The sequence below is a fragment of the Oncorhynchus clarkii genome, chromosome 20 (assembly GCF_045791955.1).
Source record: "Oncorhynchus clarkii lewisi isolate Uvic-CL-2024 chromosome 20, UVic_Ocla_1.0, whole genome shotgun sequence".
Taxonomy (NCBI): Eukaryota; Metazoa; Chordata; class Actinopteri; order Salmoniformes; family Salmonidae; genus Oncorhynchus; species Oncorhynchus clarkii.
The window spans coordinates 71,938,604-71,959,854 of record NC_092166.1 but is presented as its reverse complement, the minus strand read 5'-3'; the positions used below and the strand labels follow the sequence as shown (position 1 = coordinate 71,959,854).

General features: G+C 41.8%; 1 protein-coding gene across 1 annotated transcript in view; it reads left to right on the top strand.

Moving 5' to 3' along the window:
• Positions 1–307: 307 nt before the first annotated feature.
• Positions 308–21,251, top strand: part of LOC139376870 (integrin alpha-9-like) — a 141,692-nt gene continuing 120,748 nt past the window's right edge. The window contains exons 1-5 of the mRNA XM_071119835.1: positions 308–769; positions 2,008–2,135; positions 5,186–5,292; positions 14,671–14,794; positions 17,473–17,540. Of these exons, the coding sequence (XP_070975936.1) occupies positions 582–769; positions 2,008–2,135; positions 5,186–5,292; positions 14,671–14,794; positions 17,473–17,540 (615 nt within the window). The 5' untranslated portion in view covers positions 308–581. The remainder of the gene's footprint in view (positions 770–2,007; positions 2,136–5,185; positions 5,293–14,670; positions 14,795–17,472; positions 17,541–21,251) is intronic.

Below are 21,251 nucleotides of genomic sequence, written 5' to 3'. Positions count from 1 at the left end.
TTGTTAAGTGAACGTAAAATTACAGTCCACTTAGTATTTTATTTCTGATATTTTAATTTGCTGGCAAGCCACTTATTTTGTTAAGCAAGGAAGTGTTTCCAAAATATATGAACAAGCGATGAAGACTGCATGATCCACAAACATCAGCCAATTTACAAATGGATTGGTCTACAACAGGTCATTTGTCTTTTGCCCTTGGTTTGTTCACATACCGAACGGCAGGGGGCAGCATCGTTCATAAACGTAAGCGCGAGGCGGTTTTTGGTGAAATCTGATGCTCGGGCCCCGAACCCATTTGCGTTTCACCATGACCGCACTTATCATCGCCGCGAGCAACTACGAGCTGCAGACTCCAGTTCCTCAGATTCACAGTATGGAGAGCAGCTGATCAGACCGTTACTTTTCACCGGACCATTATTTTTATTCTCGAGCACCTACCCCTGTCATTTTTCCATGTTCGAAGTGCTAGACTTCAGAAACTAGTTGAACTGTTAGTTTTTGTAACTTTTTCTGTAGTAGCACTGAAACCTTGACGAGCTTTGTTTTTAGATACTTTTTCCATAGTGTTGTTCCTCTCAAGGATGCGCAAAAGGATGGCCCATTTTCTGAATCAGAAGAGGAGCCTTTTGAATGTGCTCTACGTATATTTGTCTGTTTCTTTAGTTCACTCCTACAACATTGACTTAGAACATCCTATTGTGTTCCGTGGACCTGACTCGAGTTTCTTTGGATATTCTGTTCTGGAGCACTATCATGACAATACGCGCTGGTAAGTCTCATAGGCTACCTGTTAACTCGTGGTAGCCTATAACGCCTAGTATCTATCTTATAGTGAATGTTATTGCAATGGGGACTGTTCATGCACTTATGTATCCGCCCTTGGACATTAATGGCACAGTATGGTTGTTACGCAATTCTTATGGATTGTATTTGGGCCATTCAGATTTGTGCGCGCTACGTAGCCTACATGCAGTTGTTGAAAGAATAGCCTGCATGCAGTTGTTTAAAAATAATAGCCTAATGATGTGAGCAATAGCCTCTAAAATCACTAACTAAATAATATTTTCTAAAAAAAAATACACGTACTCAATTGACAGTGTGTGGGTGAAGTTTACTCACTACTTTACTGCTTAAACTCATTTATCTTGTTTCGAAAAACAGTCCATTTGTATGATGGTGACATAATCTTATCATTATTATGTCAACAGTTTGATTGATGTGCAGTATTTAAGAATGTGCATGTCATTTGGTTTCTTTTAGACTTTTTTTCTGTAGCAGCCTAGCTGGCCTGTCCCAGATTCCAGCATGTAGCCAAAGCTTATGGGATCATGTCCCCATAGCTGTCACAACTCCCACCATTGTCTTCATTGTCATGAGTCCATGAATCAGGGTGCTGATGCCATGACTGACCCATATACCCAGGGGTGGAAATGTAATAAAAGTAACTCGGGAACTCATGTTACATTTTAGAGTTCACCTTTGGAAAGCAGATTTTCACATCAAAATAATTTCACTTTGAGAACTCCGGTTCCACATGTTCTCCCCCAGTTCCACCCCTGAATATAGGCTACCATACTTGTCTTGAACATGGGGGGAATTACTCTGTTGTAGAGTGGGCCTCATGAAGATCATTATGTGACTTTACTGTGACAGCCCACGGGGCACAGACGTCAATTCAACGTCTATTCCATGTTGGTTTAACGTCATTTAATTTAAATGACTTGGAAACAACATTGATTCAACCAGTGTGTGCCCAGTATGAGGATGTGTGTTATTGACACCGTATCCTTCATGCTTGGTGACAACCACCCTTTGACTCTTAATGCAAGGTGTTCTTTTTCTCCCATTGTTTCTGCATGCAAGGTGCAGATAGGGCCCCCCAAGGCCAACTCTTCCTACTACAGCAGTCCTCCTTCTTGAAGTTGTTCTTGTTCTTGTTCTTGACTGCTGTGACAGGATCTGTTGCGTTTGCACGGTTTACAAACTATGTTTTGTTTCTGTCTACAGGGTGCTGGTAGGGGCCCCCAAGGCCAACTCTTCCCACAGCAGCTCTGTTCACACCCCTGGAGCCGTGTTCAAGTGCCGTGTCCAGGGCAACCCAGAGAGACGCTGCACTGAGATGGACCTAGGCAGAGGTCAGTACTGAACCACCAGGGACCACAGTAGAGCCATCTGGATAACCACAAACTATACTGACCCTTAGGACCAGAGTCTTCTGTTCAGTATAACCCCCAGGACTCAAGGCTGCTGGAGTCTTCTATGTATAGATGGCGCTCCCCAGAGCTCGGAGCCACTGGCCGTGCATACAGTACAAGAAACAACCACATAGATATACCTGAGGCTCCTCATTTATCAATCATGTGTAGACACAAATCTGCGTAAACCATGCGTGGGAGCATTTCCACACAAAGTGTGAGATTTACGCACAGCCATATGCAACTCAATATGCAACTCAATATGAGGAAGATGTTCTTAATGTTTTAAACACCCAGTGTATATTAGCCACGGACTTCAACGGGATGATTTTGACTATATTTCATTAATTAGGGGTGTTTGAAATGCAAATAGCCAAGGTCGTGCACAAGCACTGAGGCTGAGAACAATTGGTATTTATCAATGGTTATCTCCTACCGGTGTGTGTATGACGCTTGTAGGATTGTTTGATAAATCACACATTTTCTATGCGTATGAACATTCTAAATTCTGTTTGTAGGTAGTATATTAGAATAGTTTTCTATGCAATATTGACAAACGAGGCCTCTGCTTCACAACCTTCTACAGAGAACTACTTACCATGCATAGACAGGACAACTGACCATAGACAGACAGGACAACTGACCATAGACAGACAGGACAACTGACCTTAGACAGGCAGACAGACAGGACAACAGACCATGGACAGACAGACAGGACAACAGACCATAGACAGACAGACAGGACAACAGACCATGGACAGACAGACAGGACAACAGACCATGGACAGACAGGACAACAGACCATGGACAAACAGGACAACAGACCATGGACAGACAAACAGGACAGCAGACCATGGACAGACAAACAGGACAACAGACAACACTAACCACAAAGTATGTTACATAGGCAGCTACAGTGTTTAACACTAGTCAACTGTTCCTTTTACTTATAAATAATAAAGACATACAGAAAGAGAGAAAAATCTCGGGTTGCTAGAAGTCCAGAAATATTTTGATAGGTATGATTAATGTTTTAGCTAATATTTTCCAAGTGGTTGTGCCAGAAAGTTTACTGCAATTGCTATTCTTATGGTCAAGAGAGAGAGAAGGTTTATGTGGGTTTAATAGAAATCCTCAGTTACTCCTCCATGTCACCAACAAGATGTACATTATTAAACGAAGCGTCAGGCCAGACATGGGGTCCTGTTGCAGTGTTCACTCTCTCCCTCTGTCTCTGGTCTCTGTCTCATTCTCTGTCTCTCTGGTCTCTCTCTCTCTCTCTCTCTCTGTCTGTCTCACGCGCTGTCTCACTCACTCTCTCTCTCTGTCTTTCTCACGCTCTCTGTCTCACTCACTCTCTCTGTCTCTCAGATCTCTCCCTGTCTCTCTCTCTCCCTTTCGCTCTCACACACAACACACGACACACACACACATACAGAGCGAGAGCTACCATGAATTACGCCAGACAGAGGGAGTTCAGCCCTAGGGTGCCTCAGAGAAAATATTAGTGAGGAACTCCGGAAATAGCGTCAATTATAACTTTTCTTATTTGCACTGACTGCTCCAGTAAATCTGTGTGTGAATCACAAATTGCACCCTGTTTCCTATAGCCTAGTGCACTACATAGGGCACAGGGTGCAATTGGGGACAAAGCCGGTGATCTGAGACGGAGGGCAGAGGAACTGAACTGTTTAAGGGCACGCATGCTGCTGCTGAGAGAGAGAGAGAGGCTTCTTTTTTTCTAAAGTGACGTTAGATTCAGACTGTAAAAGCAGTGCCTTGATTGCACAAATCTTGTGGGTGTCTATGACTGCTAATTCACCTAACATATGCTAACTGATTTTATTTGCCCAGTTAAGCGCATTCTTGTTAAAGTGAATAACTGTGTTCCTTTCTTACTGCTGTCTACTCTTTGCAGTCATGTTTTAATGGGACTAATGTTTTTATGTCTTGGGTTGCGTCCCAAATGAGACCCAAGGTCTTGGTGAAATGTAGTGCACTACGTAGCCAATAGGGGTGCCATTTAGGAGGAGACACAGTCTTACTCCTTTCTCAGACATTCCTTAGGTCTTTTTGATCTTCATTAAGATTTAAGAATTGCTTAAAGTTGCAGAGACAGAGAGCAAATGGGCATAGAGGCCTAGAAGCCAGTCAAAATATAGCCCAGCACCATCAAAAGACATGTATGCTTTTCTAAGCTACTTTTATCTGTTAGCAAACATGAAATAACTGGGCAGCTCCTTTGGCCTAGAGTTCTGCTACACACTCTGTAATGATTAAACAGGGTAGGATGACCAAACAGCGATTCTGTCCTAAATGGCACCCTATACCCTACATAGTGCATTACTTTTAACCAGAGCTCTATGGGCTCTGGTCAAAAGTAATGCACTATATAGGGAATAGGGTGCCATTTAGGACGAAGGAAGCGTTTCAATCCTCTCCTCCCTCCTCCTAGGTCACTGTGCTCTCCATCTATCAGAGAGACAAACACACACACAACATTCTGGGCTGTAGTCTGGGATTTAGGCCATATCTGTTGACCCAAGAGTTGTTTGTTTGGTGTCAACACAGCTAAAAAAAAAAAGCCTGTCTGGTATTCAGATCATTACATGGTACATTTTCCTGCAGTCTCAAAATGTAAGACTGTTCAATAGTGAACCAGGGTTGAACCCAGGATGTATGGATGCCATAAGACTGTGTTAGCTTGATGAGCTAAAGCCAAGGCATTATCTCAGGGCAGCTAACACGAATCCTCAGACCTCAAACAAGGTCACTCATCATTGGAGCATAGCTCACCGAACCACGTCCACTACATCTACAAAAAACAAAAATATAAAAGATCAACTTTAAAGCTAGTTTGTTAGAACTGTATTAGAAACTTGTCTCTAGGCTCACCTCATCTGTTGACTCCCAGAGGATGGAGGAAAACATCCACTTTAAATATTACAGTCATTATTAACAAACTGCTATCTTCTGTCTGTCTCCTGCAGGGAACAAGCCCAGGGAGTCTTGTGGGAAGACGTGCCAGGGAGACAGGGATGATGAGTGGATGGGGGTCAGCCTCGCCCGGCAGGACAAATCCAATGGAAAAATACTGGTGAGTTCAACGTTCACAGTACGACCCTGATCATCTGTTTTAATCTGTTTCATCTGTGTCTTCTAAAGTGTGCACTTGCACACTCTCTGTCATGGATTTGAAAGCATTGGATTGATGTACGCAGTTACTTCAGCAATTGTTTAACACAATCCATGTATGCTTGCAAAAGCTGCCGGGTTTAAACCATCATCATTGTTACAAATGTCCTTCCATGAACTACATAGTCAAACCCCAGCTTTTCCTAACATCAAAGCGCTCCTTAAAAGGCAAATGTATTTTTTACTCCATCCTTTGGTTTTCAAGTAGAGGCACATGCTTTTGGCAATACGGCATGATTGTTTTCAATTGGATAAGTGGACACAACTTAATTCCAAATAATACACTTATACGACACAGCGACTATGAAAGTACACATTAAGTTTTTTGTTTATTTGTGAGTTTGTGTGTGTTTATGTATGTGTGCGCACATGCCTGTGTGCGGCTGTGTATGTGTGTGTCTGTCTTTCTGTGTGTGCGTGAGATGTGCATGTAAAATGCATGTTTTCTTTATTTATTTTTAGTTCACCTTTATTTAACCAGGTAGGCCAGTTGAGAACAAGTTCTCATTTACAACTGCGACCTGGCCAAGATAAAGCAAAGCAGTGCTACAAAAACAACAACACAGAGTTACACATGGGATAAACAAACGTACAGTCAATAACACAATAGAAAAATCTGTATACAGTGTGCGCAAATGAAGTAAGGAGGTAAGGCAATAAATAAGCCAATAGTGGCGAAGTAATTACAATTTATCAATTTACACTGGAGTGATATATGTGCAGATGAGGATGTGCAAGTAGAAATACTCGTTCCAGTCATAGGCAGCAGAGAACTGGAAGGAAAGGCAGCCAAAAGAGGAGTTGGCTTTGGTGATGACCAGTGAAATATACCTGCTGGAGCGTGTGCTATGGGGGTTTGTTGCTATGGTGACCAGTGAGCTGAGTTAAGGCGGAGCTTTACCTAGCAAAAACGTATTGATGACCTGGGGCCAGTGTGTTTGGCAACGAATATGTAGCGAAATGGCTATTGTCCGAGATAGCTGTGAACCATGCACGCCGCTATCATTCTGTTAGCAGTTGACGTTAAAAACACCTATTTAATTTTAATGCAATCAATAAACCAACTATATGCAGTAGTAATCTCTGACGTGCTAGCAAGGCTGTGGGTCTTTACTCCAGGGTCTCTTTTTGTATATTTACTCCCAGATCAGAGGGCAGCTGGCTGGGTTTGTTTAGGCTGCAGTCCCTGGCCCTTCCACGGTGGTGGTCTCCTAACCTTAGTTTCATTAAGTGTTAACTCCTGCACCCTGCAGTGGGCGATGAAAGGACCAATCCCCTCTCTCTTTGGCCCTGAAGCCCGTCCCTCGCCCTGTGGGACATTCCATGGCCTTGAGACTGGCTGGACACTTTGGAAGGTTGTCAGTAGTGGGTCGAAGGACACTTGTAACGGCTATAAACCCATGTAGAGAAATAGACAGAGTAGAAGGACACTCATAGCCTCTGTTGGCCTCGTGTTGAGACAGTCTGTAAACACCTCTGGCAGGTGGCAATGTGTTGACACACTTGTTGATAGGCTTCCCCCATCAGGGGAGTTGGAGGAATCTTGAGAATTTGTGTTCTGTTGCTATGGTCTTTCTCCATCTCAATGGTTCCATTATCTGATCATTTCGGAGGGATTATATTTGCATGATGTTCAAACCAGTTCCAATGGTTATTATGCATGAATAATAACAGATACAGAGAATTAGGAGGGATTTGTCTTGGGTAATGTATTGTAGTGGTTTGTAGGTGATGGCTGTTTTCCTTATCCCTTGAGAAAACACTTCATTATTAACTTGGCCCAAACCCTATCAAGTTGTTGCAAATATCAACAGAGTTGAAGTTAATCATTTGTTAATCATTTGAGCATCTGTAGACCATTTGTAAAAGGACTCATTAAATAAAGTGATACCAGAATGTTAGTTAGGGCCAGGCACCACGGGCTGAAATTACATTTTTGCATCTACCTATATTTTTGAAATGTGTTAATATTTTGTCCCATTAATATTAATATTTTGTCCCATTAATATTAATATTTTGTCCCATTAATATTAATATTTTGGAAAAGTAAACATACAAATGTCAAAAACTTGATGAACATTTATATTTTATTTTGTTTATCATACTACCGTCATCAACATTTTTATGAATTTTAAGCATTAAATGGACATACTTAAATACTTTCAAAGCTCACTACATTAAATGACATGTCATTTAAAGGGATATTTTATAGCGAGTGTTACCAACTGGACTATAATTAGTAACTTACTTTGAAGGGATGGTGATTGGGTCTAAATATGCATTTGTTATAGTCTAAATTCAGTGCACTTGCTTTTAACTGTCATTTCTTAAATGTCAGATTCTTCCAACATGCCAACACATTTTTCTCAGCTTCAGAAGCATCTGCATTCACCAAATGTTGTGTGGTTTTCCTTAGATATATTCTCCAGACTTTCCCAGAGGGAGTTATTGATATGTTGTAAATGTTTTATTGTAGATAACATTTTTCTTTGGAAAAATGTGCCAAAAAAGCTTTTAGTATTTTACAGATAGAATGGAAAAAGTATTTATCCACAATCTGCTCTGGATAAGTCTTGGAGTGTCTTAACATAATGAAACTTCATCCAGTGTCCAGAAAAATGGATTTCTGTGATATGCAAATATGCACATATTAATGACACATCACTGCATTTGCATATTTTCATTAAACCTTTAAAAATACAATTATAATCAAATATATTTTATATTAAACTGGTAAAAGTTGGTTATGATATGATTAATGGGAAAAAAATACCCTATGAGGGTGTGGTGCCTGGCCTTAACTCCAGCAGGTTTGGTGATTTTACAGCAAGTCAAGTGGCAAATTGTCCAAGTAGTTGTTTTAAACTCCCCAGCAAGTTTGGTGATAACAGAAAGATAGTGAAGTTTTAGAGCCACGTATCCATGGGCCCCTGTAGAGTATAGACATATCATAGAAGTAAACTACTATCCATTCTGAGGGGAGCAGGCTGCTGATATTTGTTTTTATCTCATCTGAATGGACTCAGGTTTCTCTGCATGAGGAGAGGACCGGCTGCTTGGCAGATGTCGCTCTGTGCTGTACGTATCAAGCGTCTCAGAGTAGGAGTGCTGATCTAGGATCAGTTTTGTCTTTTAATATCACAATGAATAAGATTACATTGACGGTACTTGATCCTAAATCAACACTACGACTCTGAGACACTTGATACATCCAGACTCTGAACTACATTTATTTCAGCCGTGTGTTGCTGAAGGCTTAAAGTTTAACCAATCAGCTGTGTTTAACTGAACGTCTAAACCAATCAGCTCTCAGTCTGGACAGCAAAATGTGTGATAATAGAACACCTCCATATTTGGTCTCTGATTCTGGCAGAGAAACACAACATTAATATGATGGTTTTACTAGTTTATTACTTGTTTATAATATACTGGTTCTTTGGCGTCAGGCATACTGCTTCTGTTGTAGTACTGAATATGATTTAGTAGCAAGCTTGTTGGAGAACCAGTAGTACTGCTAGTGCTGTCGGACAGACTGCTCTGAAACACATGAGTGTTTCCCAACACAGCCATACTTCTGCCAGACAGTCATCTGATGCTCTCTCTCTCTCTGTGCCCACAATCTGCTGCACAACTCTTCTACCCGCTTCAATAGGCTGTGTAACAGTGTGGACTGGAATTCTCCTCCAGTATGACAGGGGAAAGGGCTGAACTGTGTGTGTGTGTGTGTGTGTGTGTGTGTGTGTGTGTGTGTGTGTGTGTGTGTGTGTGTGTGTGTGTGTGTGTGTGTGTGTGTGTGTGTGTGTGTGTGTGTGTGTGTGTGTGTGTGTGTGTGTGTGTGTGTGTGTGTGAGAATGCATGTGTTTGTGGAAAAGCGTAAAGATACCTTCATAGAAAATGACAAAAGTAAAAGTCACTGAGTAAAAGTATTTAGTTTAAAATATACTTAAGTATCAAAAGTAAATGTAATTGCTAAAATATACTTAAGTATTAAGAGTAATAGTATGAATCATTTCAAATTCCTTATATTAAGCAAACCGGCACCATTTTCTTGTTTTTTTAAATTTACGCATATCCAGAGGCACACCAACACTTAAGTACTATTTTAAAGTATTTTTAACTAAGTATTTTGCATCACTGTCTAAGACTGCACCCAAAATGACACCCCATTCCCTAGATAGATAGTGCACTACTTTTGACCAGCAATACCTTGATCAAAGTAGTGCACTATCTAGGGAACAGGTTGTCCTTTGGAATTAGTCTAAATTCGGACCACATTTCTGTGGCACCATTTGTGCAAAGAAGCTTGGAGGCTGCTGCCATAGTTTCCTATTAGTTTCCTATAGTTTCCGCCCCCCCGCTGAAACCTAATTTGAATTATACAAAAATCACCATAAAAATCTGTCAGTTTAAGTTAGAGATATCTGTTTTGCATTTGATGAAATCTCAATCCACCGCATCCGCCTATGTCGCACTTCCGCATCTGTGGTGAAAGGTGACAGAGCTAGAGCGGTGTTTGTCAGACCATGAGACATCCCGAATATCGGTCTTCTCACAAAATCATCTGTAGCGTCCGAACAGTTTGGCCTACAAACTAATATGACCCCTCTGTGGAAAGGTGACTCTCACGAACACATACACATTGCTATAGGATGCCCACAGGCCTCACAAGACAAGGACTGCCACAGGAAAGGAAGACGCAGAGTTACCTCTGCTGCAGAGGATAAGTTCATTAGAGTTACCAGCCTCAGAAATTGGCAATTACCTGCACCTCAGATTGCACCTCACAGAGTTCAAGTAACAGACACATCTCAACATCAACTGTTCAGAAGAGACTGCGTGAATCAGGCCTTCATGGTCGAATTGCTGCAAAGAAACCACTACTAAAGGACACAAATAAGAAGAAGAGACTTGCTTAGACAAAGAAACATGAGCAATGGACATTAGACCGGTAAAAATCTGTGCTTTGGTCTGATGAGTCCAAATTAGAGATTTTTGGTTCCAAATGCTATGTCTTTGTGAGACGCAGAGTAAATGGATGATCTCTGCATGTGTGGTTCCCACTGTGAAGCATGGAGGAGGAGATGTGATGGTGCTTTGCTGGTGACACTGTCAGTGATTTATTTAGAATTCAAGGCACACTTAACCAGCATGGCTACCACAGCATTCTGAAGCAATACGCCATCCCATCTGGTTTGCGCTTAGTGGCACTATCATCTCTTTTTCAACAAGACAATGACCCAAAACACACCTCCAGGCTGTTTAAGGGCTATTTGACCAAGGAGCGGGATGAAGTGCTGCATCAGATGACCTGGCCTTCACAATCACCCGACCTCAAACCAATTGATACGGTGTGGGATGCGTTGGACCAAGAGTGAAGGAAAAGCAGCCAACAAGTGCTCAGCAATGTGGGAGCTCCTTCAAGACTGTTGGAAAAGCAATCCTCATGAAGCTGGTTGAGAGAAAGCCAAGAGTGTGCAAAGCTGTTATCAAGGCAAAGGGTGGCTACTTTGAAGAATCTCAAATATAAAATATGTTTTGATTTGTTTAACACTTTTTTTGGTTACTACATGATTCCATATGTGTTATTTCAAATGTTTTGATATGTTCACTATTATTCTACAATCTAGAAAATAGAATAAAAATGTTTTTTAAATGAGTGGGTGTGTTCAAACGTTTGACTGGTGGTGTATATATGTATATATATAAAGTAAGGGGTTAAATGCACGTAAAAAAAATTAAATAAAAAATGTTTCCTGATCTTTCTCATATCTCTCAGATATAGGACAGACACTTCAGGACAAACAAACAAAAACATTTTTGGGGTGGGGGGGGGGGGGACAATTTGTTGTTCTGGTGAGACAGATGTGCAGCTTTTCTCAGCCAGTCGAAATCATGAATCAGCATAATTTGTATGTATAAATACGAAGAAATATCAATAGAAAACAGGTCAAGCGAAACGAAGTGGCACATTTTCCCTGCTTTACCATCCTTGTGAGGACTTCTGGTCCCCACAAGGATAGTACAACCAAACTTTACACACACAAAGAGATGGAGATAGTTCTGGAATGTTTATCCAAAATACAAGATGCTAAGCGATTATTTAGAGGAACACTTTCAACACGCAATATTAATGAAGAACACAACTCCATGGGACTGGAAGAAATTCAATGCTTTACTCCATATTCAGACTCCTCCTAACATGACATAAATAACACTATAAAGTTTTGAAAATGAACTTGAAATTGAATTCACTTCTTTAAAAAAAAATGCTATTGTGAGTTACAGTGCTCTATTTATCTCTGTGAGTTTGTGTATTTGGAACTAGCCATGGGCTAGTTTTTTCAATGCCGGCATTACCGTTTAAACAATTTATCTTTGAAGTATTTTAATACAATATAATATTTGTAGCTACTTTTTAAGTAAATGCCTGCAGTCAACCTTTGCAATACGTTAGGAGATAAAGAAGATCGCGTTCTTCATTTCACCTGTCACATCATTTTTCATTATGAAGCTTACCGGTAGACCCCCGTCACGTGGAGTTTGTTTACAACGAGAGACCGGAGTCTTGTGAGTCACTCACTGTTGTGCAGCACGCGCCATGTGATCTAGTTAAAGTAGGGAATTCACAACTACATTTTGCCAGCTAGATATCTTATAACTATTAAGTTAACTGTCTAAATGTACTATCTAGCTAAGCGGTTAGTCTTGCAAAATCCGTACATTACCGAACTCTTAAAGGAACTCAGTTGAGGAGCAGTGTGGAGAACGCTGTAGCTCAGTTGGTAGAGCATGGTGCTTGCAATGTCAAGATCGTGGGTTTGATTCCCAGGACCACCCATACTTAAAATCTATTCCTACATGACTGTAAGTCGCTTTTGGAAAAAACGTATGCTAAATGGCATATGTAGAACTGGTTAAGGGATTTTCACACTACTCAACTGAGCCTAACTGAGCTGGCCAGGTTACTAGAGATGTGCATTTTTCTCTTTCAAGACGATTCAATAGGTATCTGGATACATCGGCTCCGATACAGGAACTATACATTTTAGTTTGAAACTATTCTGGGTATAACCCTGTAAATTGCATTGGTTGTAACTCAACCAATAATGCCTAATATTGCGCAAGCCAGTTTAGAAACATTTGAACGCTGAAGGTGACCTGCAGATAAAGTGCCAGATCAGGAAACTGCACGGCGCGCAGTTTGACGAGGCTAATGATATTGCCTGGGGTTGGTCATTCAAAATGCCTTGTAGATCAACGACTGTCAACATAATTACATGCTTAGTTAGACACTGAAGAAGAGGATGCAGTTGTCACAAAAGATGAGCGGTATTTTCAGAAGGTAGAAAGAAAGTAATTTGAGCAAAACATTTTAGTGAACCTGCAATTTGAATTGATTTCTGACGGATGCATGCTACTTTTGGGGTCCTGCTGACCAACGCACAGGGACAGATGCATATCTGTGAATAGTTACATCCCTAGTGCATTATGCATCAGTTGCTGAAACCATGCTGAAAAGAAGAAATACTCCTGTGGCTGTAAAGTTTGGCTCGGGCCAGCACAATATTGTGAAATGTGTAGGACGAGCGCAGTGTGTTACTACAGTATGAATATGTTATGAGAAATGATAGGAATTCAGAGGTTATTATTAACATCTTATGATGAGTAAACTTATGACCCACTACATATACAATTGCTTTTTTGGAGGCAGGGGATGTTTAAACGAGGCTGCCTGGATCTTTAATTTAAAGACCCTTGCGCCTTTCGGTCTCAATGTAGACTTTGATCTAAACCCATTCTTGTGATTGTGTTTTTGCTATCCATTGTAAATAATGTTTGTAGGCATATGTAGCCAAATTGTATCTATGATTGTATGTAATGTTCTTTTTATATCTGTAAATTGATCAATGAAATCAAGCCACAGTCGGCCATGATTAACTAAGGCCAGAACCTAGGAAGAAACCTAGAGAGGAACCAGACTATGAGGGGTGGCCAGTCCTCTTCTGGCTGTGCCGGGTGGAGATTATAACAGAACATGGCCAACATGTTCAAATTTTCATAGATGACAAGCATGGTAAAATAATAATAATCACAGTGGTTGTCGAGGGTGCAACAGGTCAGCACCTCAGGAGTAAATGTCAGTTGGCTTTTCATAGCCGATCATTCAGAGTATCTCTACCGCTCCTGCTGTCTATAGAGAGTTGAAAACAGCAGGTCTGGGACAGGTAGCACATCCGATGAACAGGTCAGGGTTCCTTAGCCGCAGGCAGAACAGTTGAAACTGGAGCAGCAGCACGGCCAGGCACCTGTGTATCTTTTCAAACTATATAAATTAGTAACCCGCAGTGTTTGCCATTATACCGTGATGAAGACAGCTTGGCTGTCCAAATGTTGGTTATTCAATTATTGCATCTGAGCTCTCAGAGTGTGCAGCTCTCCTTTTCTTTTTCAAGATGTTCTTTAGCTGACCTGAACCACGCTGGACTGAGCTGGCCTGGTTACACGTCCACCATAGTTGCTGGAACGGTACTGGACAGAAAATAAGTGTCAGCACAGTTTGGTTCAATAGTGTGAAAGGAGGCCTGGGAAGCAACTAAAATGTTAATATGAAGATGTTATGAGTTAGGTCTAACTAGGAGTTAGGATCTCATCCCACCGCATATAAAATGTCTGTTTTGGAAGCAGGGATTGTTCCTAAGCTGATGTTCAGATATTCACACCACAGACCAATGAGACCAGGGCCGTTATGGTCACAGTTGGCTTTGCTTTCATCCCCCTTCTTCTCTCAGAACAGTTAATTTGGCAGCCACAGAGACAGTGTCTGAATCCCAAATGGCACCCTAATTCCCTATATAGTGCATTATTTTTGACCAGGACCCATAGGGCTGCTATTCGGGACGCAGACACACTGTCTCCAGCTCACATAATACAGAGTCAGTCTTGCCTTCTGCTTTGTGGATATCGAGTTACATAAGAACTATTGAGTTAAGGAATCAGGATGGTAGATTGAAGAATACACTTATTATGTCAAGTGTTTGGGAATGCACATTATTGGTTAATGTGTGTGGGGGTGGTTGTGTGTGTGTGCATGTGCTTCTGTCTGTCATTTCTGTCTGTCCATCTATCCGTCTCTCCGCCCTTTCTGTCTGTCCATTCTCTCAGTTATCTCTCAGAGGAGGCCAGCAGATCCAGTCATACTTGAGTGAGATGCCATGTCTCTCTGTCTGTCAGTGTCTGTCTCTCTGTTATGACTATGCCTCACCTCATGTGTTTGATGCAGGCCTGTGCCCACCGTTGGAAGAACGTCTACTATGACTCTGAGCTCATCCTTCCCCATGGTTACTGTTCCATCATCCCTCCTACGCTACAGGGCCGGACCCAAGCCCTCATCCCCTGCTATGAAGGTACAGAAGTACACACACACACACACACACACACACACACACACACACACACACACACACACACACACACACACACACACACACACACACACACACACACACACACACACAACTGTACAGGACAGGACCAAAGCCCTAATCCCTTGGTAAGAAGGTACAGTAATGTGATACAGTAATAATCTTTTTGGATTACTGTACCCCTAATTAGATTTTTCTCTGCCTGAAGTACCCCCTCATGAATGATTGATCGTCTATTTTCTTTTGAGTCTTCCAATGTAACCCCTGCTTATAGGCCAGTTACTCTTATAAGTAATAGCACACCATGCTGAGAAACACTGCTTCACATCCACTTCATGATGGATTAGATCAAATAATGTAGAATCATTTCCTTCCTGGTAAACTATGCATACACGGATGCCTTCATTCTGAAGACGAACAGACAGACAGTAAGGTCATGGTTACTGCATGAACATTTCAATGGAATTCTTCCATCAGCCAAATTGACTCACACTGTACACAACTTAGACACAGACAGAGACTTTACCAAAGTGTACTGAGTTTATAAGTAGGATGAGGGGAGAGGGCTTGTGTGTGTGTTTAAGCTGTGTATACCCTCGGCCCCGGGTTAGACACTGCAGGTAGTTTATCATGGCACACGTTATCTCCGGCTCTCACAATGAGTTATAGATTTACTGCACACACACACACACTCCAGACCACTGACTGATATCCTGACTTTAAAAGCTAGCTGGCACTTTTTGAGACTTGAAGTGTGTTCACTATTCCTCTCTCTCTCTCTCTCAAACCAACTTAAGAGAGAAATATGAGCTCTCAGTCTGGCAGGACGCAACACCTACGGATTCCAAGGACACACACATTTCATGCACACACCCTATGCATCTACTCATGTTTTATTTATTTATCCGTTATTTTACCAGGTAAGTTGACTGAGAACACGTTCTCATTTGCAGCAACGACCTGGGGAATAGTTACAGGGGAGAGGAGGGGGATGAATGAGCCAAATGTAAACTGGGGATTATTAGGTGACCGTGATGGTTTGAGGGCCAGATTGGGAATTTAGCCAGGACACCGGGGTTAACACCCCTACTCTTACGATAAGTGCCATGGGATCTTTAATGACCTCAGAGAGTCAGGACACCCGTTTAACGTCCCATCCGAAAGACGGCACCCTACACAGGTCAGTGTCAATCACTGCCCTGGGGCATTGGGATATTTTTTTTAGACCAGAGGAAAGAGTGCCTCCTACTGGCCCTCCAACACCACTTCCAGCAGCATCTGGTCTCCCATTCAGGGCCTGACCAGGACCAACCCTGCTTAGCTTCAGAAGCAATCCAGCAGTGGTATGCAGGGTGGTATGCTGCTGGCATATGCATTATGATCTGAAAGGAAAAACTGATCCCAGATCAACTGTCCTACTCTGAAACTCTTTGTTTGCGCCATTGTGACACCCGTTCTCTTGTGCGCGGTTCCGCAAGGGGCTGCGTGTAGGGGATCACCGACAACGATGAGACAGCCTGTAGGGAGGAGGTCAGAGACCTGGCAGTGTGGTGCCAGGACAACAACCTCTCCCTCAATGTGATCAAGACAAAGGAGATGATCGTGGACTACAGGAAAAGGTGGGCCGAGCACACCCCCATTCTCATCGATGGGGCTGTAGTGGAGCAGATTGAGAGCTTCAAGTTCCTTCGTGTCCACATCACCAACAAACTATCATGGTCCAAACACACCAAGACAGCCGTGAAGTGGGCACAACAAAGCCTATTCCCCCTCAGGAGACTGAAAAGATTTGGCATGGGTCCTCAGATCCTCAAAAGGTTTTACAGCTTCACCATCGAGACCATACTCTCTTTACCCCTACCTACATGTACATATTACCTCATTACCTCGACTAACCTGGCCCTCACACATTGATTCGGTAACGGGTCATTTCCCTAGAATGTTCTATACAAGTGTCATGGTATGCGTCCTTAATGGCACCCTATTCCCTACATAGTACACTACTTTTGACCACAGCCAGGATTTCATTACATTATTTGTTTTGATTCAGCCAAGTGAGTTTCTTTTTCAAATGAAGGCAGGCCTTTATTTCTTGATTGGACACGCAGGTTTACATTTTCTTTAATTTTTTTCCTTTCTGCTATTGCCTCCAATCTCACGGAGCCACTGCAGCTAGGCATGCGCGCGCACACACACACACACACACACACACACACACACACACACACACACACACACACACTTCAGCTAGGCCTCAGATAGGGCAATGTGTACCCTGTGATTCAGAGAGATCCAAGCCCAATATTGTTCTGTAACTCGAGAGGTAGTGTCCCCCCAAGTGTGAGTTTATGTTGAATGTTGCCTTACTCTGTAGTTTGTAACTCTGCTTCCTAAATGTCACCCTATCCCCTACATAGTGCAATACCTTTGACCAGGGCCCATAGTGAATCCCATAGGGCTCTGGTCAAAAGTAGTGCACTATATAGGGAATAGGGTGACATTTGTAACAATACCTAACTTTCTTCCTCCTGATTCCAGATTCCTACTTGGCTGACGCTGAAGACTTTGACTAGGTCCATATGGAATACAGAAATAAGAGGAGTGAAAGTGCTGGCTAAGACACAAAGCGAAATCATTTGTGGTTTGTTTTTTCTTTGCAGACTATAAGCAGAAGTATGGGGAAGAGCACGGCTCGTGCCAAGCGGGGATAGCGGGCGTTTTTACTGAGGTCAGTAGCAGTGCATTCTCCATGTTCTACTTTTCTCTTCTTCTAATGCATGTGATACTGCTTCTGTCTCTGTTAGTTCCGTCATACTGTTTGGAAGTTGCTCTTTCAGTCCGGGATATGTTTTAATGCTCGAATACACATGCACACTCACACACACTGGACAGACACAGACGCCCCGGACACACACGCTCACCACAAGCACAAACAAACACACAGACAACAGTCATAGTGTTTTTAGCAACGCGCATGCCCCGTCCACTAGAGAATCTGTCTTTTTCAGCCATCTATGTCCTGGGTGTTTGAGGTGTGAAAAATCCAATTGTCACTTAAATCTCGCAGGATTGAATGCTTTCATTTTACTCCTGCGACTCTTTTCTACTCGTGTTCGTGCCTGTCGTTTTTTCTCGTTAACGTTATGACCGTGGAAATGTTTCTAATGACCTGTCAAACAAACCACGGTAATGGCTGAAATGGGCTCAATGGAATAAATTGGCTATGAGAGCATTACAGATCGGGAATTTAAAAACTCGACACTTACATCACAAGTAAGAGAAGAAAGATAACTTTATTTTGTGGAATTTCAAAAAGTAATCATTTGACACAGCTGAAATGTTTACAAATGAAATGCACTGAAATAAAAGCTTCGGAAACTGAACACTGGGTTTATAGTGGTATTATTTCTGATCTAGAAAACAACGTAAAGTATGTATAGAAAGATGTAATCTAGATCCAAGTGCGTTGATTTTTTACCTGACGGTATCCTGCTATTGACACACAAGTTGAATTATGCAATAGAACATGACAACAACAGTAATTCATGAAAGGGAAAGGGGGATACCTAGTCGTACAACTGAATGCATTCAACTGAAATGTGTCTTCCGTATTTAACCCGACCCCTCTGAATCAGAGAGGTGCGGAGGGCTGACTTAACCGACCTCCAATGAGGCAGTCTAGACAGCACAGATGAGTGCAGGCAGACAGAGGAAGGTTTTGTGGTTGCAGCCCTGTTCTAACGCCTTTAAGTTAATTCATATATGCACGTCAAATAAAAAGTTGCATGGACTCACTCTATGTGGATTAATAGTGTTAATAGTGTTTAACATTTTTTAATGACTACCTCATCTCTGTGCCCTACACATACAGTTGAAGTTGGAAGTTTACATACACCTTAGCCAACTACATTTAAACTCAGTTTTTCACAATTCCTGACATTAAATTTCCTTGTCTTAGGTCAGTTAGGATCACCACTTTATTTTAAGTATGTAAAATGTCAGAATAATAGTAGAGAGAATGATTTATTTCAGCGTGTATTTCTTTCATCACATTCCCAGTGGGTTAGATGTTTACATACACTCAATTAGTATTTGGTAGCATTACCTTTAAATTGTTTACTTGGGTCAAACATTTCGCGTAGCCTTCCACAAGCTTCCCACAATAACTTGGGTGAATTTTGGCCCATTCCTCCTGACAGAGCTAGTGTAACTGAGTCAGGTTTGTAGCACACTTCAGCACACTTTTTCAGTTCTGCCCACACATTTTCTATGGGATTGAGATCAGGTGTTTGTGATGGCCACTCCAATACCTTGACTTTGTTGTCCTTAAGCCATTTTGCCACAACTTTGGACGTATGCTAGGAGTCATTGTCCATTTGGAAGACCCATTAGAGACCAAACTTTAACTTCCTGACTGTTGTCTTGAGATGTTGCTTCAATATATCCACATAATTTTCCATCCTCATGATGCCATCATCATGATGCCACCATTTTCTGAAGTGCACCAGTCCCTCCTGCAGCAAAGTACCCCCACAACATGATGCTGCCACCCCCGTGCTTCACGGTTGGGATGGGGTTCTTCGGCTTGCAAGCCTCCCCCTTTTTCCTCCAAACTATTTTTGTTTCATCAGACCAGAGGACATTTCTCCAAAAAGTACGGTCTTTGTCCCCATGTGCAGTTGCAATCCGTAGTCTGGCTTTTTTAATGGTGGTTTTGGAGCAGTGGCTTCTTCCTTGCTGAGCGGCCTTTCAGGTTGTGTCGATATAGGACGCGTTTTACTGTGGATATAGATACTTTTGTACCTGTTTCCTCCATCTTCACAAGGTCCTTTGCGGTTGTTCTGGGATTGATTCGCAATTTTCGCACCAAAGTGCGTTCATCTCTAGGAGACAGAATGCTTCTCCTTCCTGAGCGGCTGCGTGGTCCCATGGTGTTTATACTTGCGTACTATTGTTTGTACAGATTAATGCGGTACCTTCAGGTGTTTGGAAATTGCTCCCAAGGATGAACCAGACTTGTGGAGGTCTACAATTGTTTTTCAGAGGTCTTGGCTGATTTCTTTTGAGTTTCCCATTATGTCAAGCAAAGAGGCACTGAGTTTGAAGGTAGGCCTTGAAATACATCCACAGGTACACCTCCAATTAACTCAAGTTATGTCAATCAGCCTATCAGAAGTTTCTACAGCCATAACTTCATTTTCTGGAATTTTCCAAGCTGTTTAAAGGCACAGTCAACTTAGTGTATGTAAACTTCTGACCCACTGGAATTGTGATACAGTGAATTATAAGTGAAATAATCTGTCTGTAAACAATTGTTGGAAAATTTACTTGTGTCATGCACAAAGTAGATGTCCGAACCCACTTGCCAAATGTATAGTTTGTTAACAAGAAATTTGTGGAGTGGTTGAAAAATGTGTTTTAATGACGCCAACCTAAGTGTATGTAAACTTCCGACTTCAACTGTATATGTGAAGTCCCTCAGTCGAGTATTGACTTTCAAGCACAGATTCAAACACAAACACCACAGAGGTTTTCCAATGCCTCACAAAGAAGGGCACTTATTGGTAGGTAGGTGAAAGAAAAGGAGACACTGAATATCCCTTTGAGCATGTTGAAGTTATTAATTACACTTTGGATGGTGTATCAATACACCCAGTCACTACAAAGACACAGGCGTCCTTTTTAACTCCGATGCCGGAGAGGAAGGAAACTGCTCAGGGATTTCACAATGAGGCCAATGGTGATTTTAAACAGTTAGAGTTTAATTGCTGTGATAGGAGAAAACTGAGGATGGATCAACAACATTGGAGTTATTCTACAATACTAACCTAAATGAGAGAGTGAAAATTAGGAAGTCTGTACAGAATAAACATATTCTAAAACATGCATCCTGTTTGCAATAAGGCACTAAAGTAACACTGCAAAAAATGTGGCAAATGAATTCACATTTTGTCCTGAATACGAAGCATTATGTTTGGGTCAAATCCAACACAACACTTCACTAAGTATCAATCTTCATGTTTTCAGGGAATGCAAAATCCTAGAGGAAAATTTGCTTCAGTCTGCTTTCCAACAGAGACTGGGAGACAAATTCATGTTTCAACTGGACAATAACCTAAAACTCAATACCAAATATACACTGGAGTTGCTTAGCAAGACAACATTGAATGATCCTGACTGGCCTAGTTCCTGTTTTGAATTAAATCGGCTTGAAAATCTATGGCAAGACTTGAAAATGGCTGTCTAGCAATGATCAACAACCAACTTGACAGAGCTTGAAGAGTTTAAAAATGGGCAAATATTGTACAAGCCAGGTGTGCAGAGCTTGAAGAGACTTACCCAGAAAGACTCTAATCGCTGCTGAAGGTGATTCTAACATTTATTGCCCTCAGGTGGTTGAATACTTACAGTGTATTAGGAAAGTATTCAGACCCCTTGA